Source organism: Lathyrus oleraceus, chromosome 3 (assembly GCF_024323335.1).
Source record: "Lathyrus oleraceus cultivar Zhongwan6 chromosome 3, CAAS_Psat_ZW6_1.0, whole genome shotgun sequence".
NCBI lineage: Eukaryota > Viridiplantae > Streptophyta > Magnoliopsida > Fabales > Fabaceae > Lathyrus > Lathyrus oleraceus.
Genome location: NC_066581.1, coordinates 448,745,458 through 448,753,235, shown reverse-complemented (window position 1 = coordinate 448,753,235; position 7,778 = coordinate 448,745,458). Strand labels below are relative to the sequence as shown.

Below are 7,778 nucleotides of genomic sequence, written 5' to 3'. Positions count from 1 at the left end.
GCATTAGTTGTAACACATGTACTCAAATGATGTAATTTTTCTATGTATTGTCAAATGAAGTAACGTGTCAATGTATATTGGTAAATGGTTGTTTGTGTTATATTTGTCTGTGTTATAACAAAGTTTTGTAAACTTTTTGACATAAATTGAATAGTTGGTTGTCTATTATAACAAAGTTGAAAACGATGCACATAACCTACATTATGGCACATATCATGATACCATTCAGCATTATGGCACATAACCTACATTATGTCACATAACCTGCTTTGTAAATTGTTAAGTAAAATAAATAACCTACATTAAATGGTTGTCAGTGTTATAACAAAGTTGTGTAAACTTTTTGACATAAGTTGGATAGTTGGTTGTCTATTAGAACTAAAAACGACGCACATAACCTGCATTATGGCACATAACCTGATACCATTCAACATTATAACATATAACCTGCATTATGGCACATAACCTGCTTTATAAACTGTTAAGTAAAATAAATAACCTGCATTAGCAGTATGGAACAAAATCTGTTTGTAAATTGTTAAGTAACATAATCTATTACAATTTAGCAGTATGACACATAACCTTGTTATCATACTTGTAATCCAACTTACAATTCAACATTACTACAATCCATCTTAGCATAACCTTATTTTTCACAAGTTATAGCATTATATCATAAAAAGAAGACCTTGAGTGTTTGGTTATTACATAAACTTAAGACTAACAAAACATAAACCTAAACAAGTAACTATTCTTAGGTTGATGTCGGTGCTTGTGACCCTCCTTCTATAACCGTTTGTCCCACCCCTTTGTCCGACTTGTCACCTTTTTTCCTGCCTTTTTATTGCCACCTTTATGAATCACTCTCTCCGCAGCTCGCTTCCCTTTACACGTTTGCTTGTTAGGGCCAAAACTCCCACATTTCTTGCACTTGACAGTTTGAAGAGTCTAGGCCGTGTATTTCTTGTTCTCAATTCATCACTTACCTTGTTACAATTCTTCTTTAGACGAACAATAGATCTCCGCATGATTGGAGGGTTGATTGGGTGAGTAACATTAGTAGGCCATAGTTGTGGACCATTGGTTGGCATAATGATATGGCTATAAATAGCCAGCATAATAGACTTCCTATACATAAAAGCATGATGCATTAATAACTTAACATAATAGTAACTTAACATATCATGAGAAAGCCATACCTATAGTATGATGAAATGTAATCTTCTGGCTCCTCCTTGTTAAACGATATGCATGCAATAGCATGACAACATGGTATTCCACTTAAATCCCATCTCCTGCAACAACATTTCTTTTGCATCAAGTTAACAACATATGTCTCAACACCATTTGAAACCCCAAATATAGCAAATTCATCATCAGGATGCCATGTTGCAATCCATCCTTCTATTGGCCTCTTTGTTTTTTCCAAGACTTGTTGGATGTTAGGACTTGTAACACCTTTTTACCTATTTAATTTCTCCTTTTGAGCAGAAGTTCTCACTGTTATGTAATGTTTGATTTCTTCAAGCAGTGAAATGATTGGCTTGTCTATATACTCCAAGATTATGGGATTAAAAGCTTCACACATGTTGTTAACTTGCAAATCGCATTGTGTGTCTGTCTTGAAGTGAGATCGACTCCAACATGCAACAGGTACATCCATCATATCTTTCCAAGCGTTGACATTGAGCTCTTTCATATGATTCATTTCTCTTTCCCATCCAGGTAATTTTGTGGTCCTAGATTCCCTCCATAAAGCTTCCTTCGTCAATATCCCATGATATTTCTTCCTCAATTTGTCATACAAGTGCTTAACACATAATCTATGTTCAACATGTTGGCTTGTTTCAAGAATAGTCAGTATCAAACCCTGAACACATAACATAGTTAAAGACAAAACATGGGCAAACATAATTAACATGGTATCTAACAAAACATGGTAAAATTAACATGGTTAACAGAACATAGTATCTAACAAAACATGGTATCTAACAAAACATTGTATCTAACAGAACATTGTCAAACATAATTAACATTGTATCTACAGAACATGGTAAAATATAATTAACATGGTATCTAACAGAACATGGTCAAACATAATTAACATGGTATATAATAAAACCTTATATCTAACAGACCATGGTATCTAAAAGAACATGGTCAAACATAATTAACATGGTATCTAACTTTCTATTAATTTGATATAAATCCGTATTCCTTGTGTTGAATGGATTGTAAGTCTTCAAGTAATAACTTAAGGAACCATTGCTAAAAGTCTTTTATTTCAGCTTCCACATCGACATAAGCGATTGGATAAATCTTGTTATTTCCATCCTTACCAATAACACCTATTAACTGACCTCCAAAGTCACCTTTCAGAAAACAAGCATCCAATCTAATTAAAGGCCTACAAGTGGTTGCAAATGCTGCCTTACAAGCTTCTAAGCACACATATATTCTTTCAAAAACAGGACCAACATCTGAATCATCACATTTAATTTTAACTGTAGAGTTTGGATTTGACTTTAACAACTCCTCAGCATAACTCATATGATGTTTGAATTGTTCACGGCCAACACCTTGAATCAATTCTATTGCTTTTTTCTTCGCTTTATAAGCTTGATCCTTTGACAATTTCACCCCTCATTTCTTAATATCTTTTGCAATCAGCCCTTTGGTTTTCATTTCAGGAGTGTGTCTTATAATATACACAAAGTTGCGAGCTAACCAATCCGTTTTCACTTGTCTATTCTTGGCTGTCCTATGACAACTATGTCGACCAGTTAAGCTAACGAGTTGCCAATATTGGTTGGTAGTCCTCACGCTAAACCTAATATAAAATGGATAACCATCTATACATTTAACAACTATTCTCTTCTTGTCATTTTTCTTGAACACAAAATTCTTCTTGTTGAACATTGCATACTCCTTTATGGCATATTTGATTTGAAATTTATCCTTGAACGTCATCCCTACTTCAAGTTTTGTAGTTTCCTTAAAAGTCGGAAATCTTTCCATATCAGCTTCAACATCACTATCGGGTGGAGTATGCTGCACATCTGAATCATAACTATCATTATCAGAAATATCATCCAACTTTGAAGGTTGTTCTATTGTAGCAGTAGGTAGAACAGTCGTCCAAATTAATACCAACATCAACACCTAAATTCAACTCATCAATGTCATCTTCCTCATCATCCTCGTCTTCCTCGTCATCCTCACTACTCATGTTATAATCTGGATCGGTTTCACTCTCTTCATCTGCTCCCTCAACATTAACTTATTCATCTCCTCCCTCAACATTAACTTCTTCATCTTCTCCGCAAACATTAACTTCTCCATCTTCTCCCTCAACATTAACTTCTTCATTTTCTCCCTCAACATTAACTTCTTCACCATTATCCTCCTAAAAAATAACATCTTCAATATTAATTTCTTCAACTTTGTGTTCAACATAGATATCAATTACTTTAAATCCTCTAGCATCTTCAATATTAATTTCTTCAGTTAGAATCATTCAATAAAATTTCTCTCTTATCCCAAAACCCTAATTTTCATCTCTATTTTCTCTCATAATATTTGCACATCATAATCATCTTGCAACCAAGACATGGTTAAAATACTCGAGTGTAGAGTGAAGAACGGGAAACGTGATAAATAAAAAAGATTGATTCTCGTTCAATTAAGACTGATTCGAAGTATCTCCAAGATTGGGGTTTAATTCTAAGATATGGTATCTAGAGCACTAGCTGTGATTCTTGGGAAGCATAACACAATAAATTCACTTTTAAACGGACATTTTCCAGCAAATCTTCCAATCTTAAATGGTAAGAATTAGGAGAATTTGTGTAAGAAGATGAAATTTGTCTCCTGTTATAAAGATGTTTGGGATCTTGTGAAGAATGGAGTGGAACTAATTGGAGAAGATGCTACATATTTTACAAAATCCTACACATAAAGATTTGAGGAAGGAAGATTATAAAACTCTCTTTTTAATCTAACAATATGTTGATTCAGAAAATTTTGAGAAAGTTGGTGATGTACACTCAGCGAAGGAAGAACGTATGAATTGCTTCAGATGGAAAAAAATGAAAGCGTGGATGATTTCTACACCAGAGTAATGATACTGGTGAATCAAATAAAGATGTATGGAGAAGTGTTCACATCAAGATCCGTAGTTACAAAGATCTGGAGGTCACTGACTCCAAAATTTGATCATGTGGTATGGCCATAGAAGAATCGTAGGATTTATCAAGTATGACAAAAGAAGAGCTTAAAGGGATTCTTGAATCTCATGAACAAAGAATGGCTGGAAGATCTACAAGCAAGACAAATAGTGATGTAGCTCTGCAGGCGCAATCAGTCAAAGAAAGGAAAGACAAAGAAAAATGGAATTGTAACAAAGATATATGAGGCTACAAAAATTAGATTGGTAAAGGAAACCAAAAAGAATGTAGTTCATCAAATAAGAGATAATCTTCAAACCAAAGGAATCACAAAGGTGGTGTTCCAGGTAGAGGAAAAGGCGATGGAAGAAAAGCTGATAGAAGCCACATTCAGTGTTATAGCTATCACAAGTATGCACATTATGCAAGTCAATATTGAGGGGAAAAAAAGAAAATCAAGGTACTAATGCAAGACTTACAAGACAGAAGAAGAAAAGATGTTGTTGATGGTCATAACGAAAATGAATAAAGATTCAAGGACAAATGGTACTTGGAATTAGGTTGCTCATCACACATGACTGGAAGGAAATATTGGTTTGTTAACATAAGTCCCTCGATGAAGAACAAGGTGGAGTTTTCAAATGTCAATGCCCTAGTTGCTGAAGGTATTGGTGATGTTCTAATCATAAGGAAAGATGACAAAAGGTCAGTAATTTCCAATTTATTGTACATATCAGGCATGAAAAGCTATTTGCTCAGCATATGGAAACTCATCGAGAATAATTACAAAGTGTTGATCAAAGATAAGATAATGAGAGTTCTCGACTCAAGTTGTAACACCCTAAACCTCTAAGTTTATATAAAAATATTTTATTCGATAATTTAAGGTGCCGTTACAACAACCATCCAAAAACTTTCGTAAATATTTAGCAACATGCAGCGCAATTAACATAGGCATAACTCTAAAATTTAAATTTCACAAATGAAGTATTATACTTTAAACCACATAATTAAGCATTAACTCGAAACATAACAAAAACGCCTCATTCCCGATGTTATAGATTAGGGCATTTAACGATTAAAAGAGGTAAACGATAAAATAAATGAAGATGAGCTCCAATGTTATCTTTGAACTCACAAGAGCTATTACTCCTATTCCTGAGTATTTGTACATATCATACATAAACACCCAACTGATAAAACAAAGGGGTGAAAATGTGCTCAAATATGTTAGCGTTACAAAAAACCAGGAAGGGTAGCTTAAACAACAACAACAATCATCAACATGTAATAAATTCACACAACAATCATCAATTCATAAATGCCAACTTGTATGCAATGTGACAACACCTCAAATCTATATGCATATGGTACAAACTCAATAATGGTTCTTCATATGAAACGAGTGTCGCTACCGGGAATTTCACGATAACGAAACCAGACGGACTTTTCTGAACTGAAGTCGGATCCGTAGAGTCGCCACCAAATTTTATTTTATGTGCCTCCATCGGAGAAGGCGAGGGGAAATAATCGATAAAACCCTCAGAAAGACAAGCGCACGTGAAGCGCTATAAAAAAGGATAAGGTATCGGTCTCGCAACTGAGATTAGGGTTCGAGAGTCAGTTACGCGAGGGGAAGGTATTAGCACCCCTCACGTCCATGGTATTCCATGGGAACCATTTTGGTTATTTTTACGTACATGGAGATTTATCTGTCATTGTTTTATTTTTCAAAAGAATGTGCAAAAGAGGGGGGTGTTTTTGTTATTATAGTGCTCGCCAAGGATTGAGGCCATTGTGCCTATGTATCACTCATTCGGGGATGAGAAATCAGAGCTCCGTAGTTCGGAGTAGAAAGTGTTTATGTGTTTGGTTGTTTTTACCTTTAAGAAAAGGGTTTTCGAAGTGGTGCCCTAAGGCACAAAAATAAAGTTTGATGGATTGTGTTGATTTGACCTTAAACAATGGTTTATGAAAAGAGTTTGTGATTAGATTGCACTAAAGTCTATGGGTAGAGGTCATTATTCTAGATAACAAGCCAAGTGTCTAGCATCCAAAATAATCAGACTGAGGGTAGGAATGCTACATTCTCACTCATTCTCCACCACTTAAGCCACGTGGCGTACAATAATAATCCTAGTTATTAAGTATTTTGAGTTTGATTATGAAAAAGCCACTTGATATTGGATCAAGGGTTTGTTTATTTGATTAAGAAATGTGGCTTATGCAACATGAATGCAAAATAACCGACAAGGAAATAAAAGGGTCTCATTGTAAGGTAGCCCAAGAGGAAGCCTTGTGTGTGTAAAGTAACCTATGCTAAACAAAGGATAATGGTCTTACAAACATGTCCCCCTAAGGTGGTGTCATGATGCCATTCTTACAACCGGAATATAAGTTACAGATGAAACCCAAGTGTTTTACAAAGCATCACAAAGAAAGTAATGAAAGGTGTAGGTGTTTAATTGGCTGCATTGTATGGTAAAACACTAGCTGGATTCTAATGTCTTGACTGATGTCATGACATGGTGTGAAGGTGTGACTGCATTGTAGGTTAGAATATCTAACTGTACTCTGATGTCTTGACTGATGTCATGACACACTTGAGTAGTTTACTGCAGGATTAGCTAATACAGGATTTGTTGAATGTCAAATTGGATGTGGTGACATTCATCCCTGTCAGCAAATACTGAGGAATAGAACAGTTGGTGTTCTGTTAGAACTCAGTGTTTATTTCCAGTCTGGTTATCAAGGAAATACCAGACCTGGCATAAGGCCTACTGTCTGAATGTCAAACTGGATGTTATGACATTCATCATTGACAACATATACTGAACAATAAACAGAGTGGAGTTCTGCTACACTTCAGTATGTTTCTGAGTCTGTTCTTCAAGAGGAAAACAGAACTGACTTAAGGCTAAATGTGTAAATGTCAAATTGGATGCCTTGACATTTATTATTGTAAGCTGCTATTGTAGAATGGACAGGTTGGTCCTGTACAGTTCAGCAAATTATGTACAGTCTGTTTTCAGGAAAAACAGACTTAGCATATGGTCCTTGATGTCAAGCTGAATGTTGTGACATTCATTCCTGACAGCATATGCTATATTGTAGGTTGTTTAGTTTTTCTGTTTCAGCATTTTTCTCAGGCTAAAATCCAAGAAACCAACAACCAAGCTACAATTAAGGAACCTAATAAATAGCCTATTTGTTAGCACACTAATATCTGGAAATTAGTTAGAATCCTATGTGGCATTATTTGTGGAGGTCTTGGAATATATATAGGCTCAAAATAAGGAGATATATATGGAGAGATTTTAGGATTGAAGACCTTGTTTGTAGCAGAAAGTTTCTGCTGACTTTGTAACAGCAAAGAACAAGTTGCTGCGATTTTCTGAAGGCCCAAATCCAGTTGGGTGATTAGGTTATAAATAGCACTTTGTAACCTAGTATTTGTAAGCCTCTTAGAATGAATTTTTAGGGGTGTGTGTAAGGTAAACCTCCCAATCTGTGGGAAGGTTACCATGTGTTTCTCAGTGTTCAAAGCTGAGAGTATTTGTAACTCAAAGCCTGTAGGCAAGAGTGATTATGGTCTTGAATGAAGCTGTGAAG

General features: G+C 35.2%; 1 protein-coding gene across 1 annotated transcript; it reads right to left on the bottom strand.

Moving 5' to 3' along the window:
- Positions 1-2,268: 2,268 nt before the first annotated feature.
- Positions 2,269-3,229, bottom strand: LOC127131626 (uncharacterized). The gene is made up of 3 exons (XM_051060541.1): positions 3,151-3,229; positions 2,743-3,059; positions 2,269-2,625 (listed from the first exon to the last, which is right to left on the bottom strand). Exons 1-3 carry the CDS (start codon positions 3,227-3,229, stop codon positions 2,269-2,271), a joined length of 753 nt encoding a protein of 250 aa, XP_050916498.1.
- Positions 3,230-7,778: the final 4,549 nt, after the last annotated feature.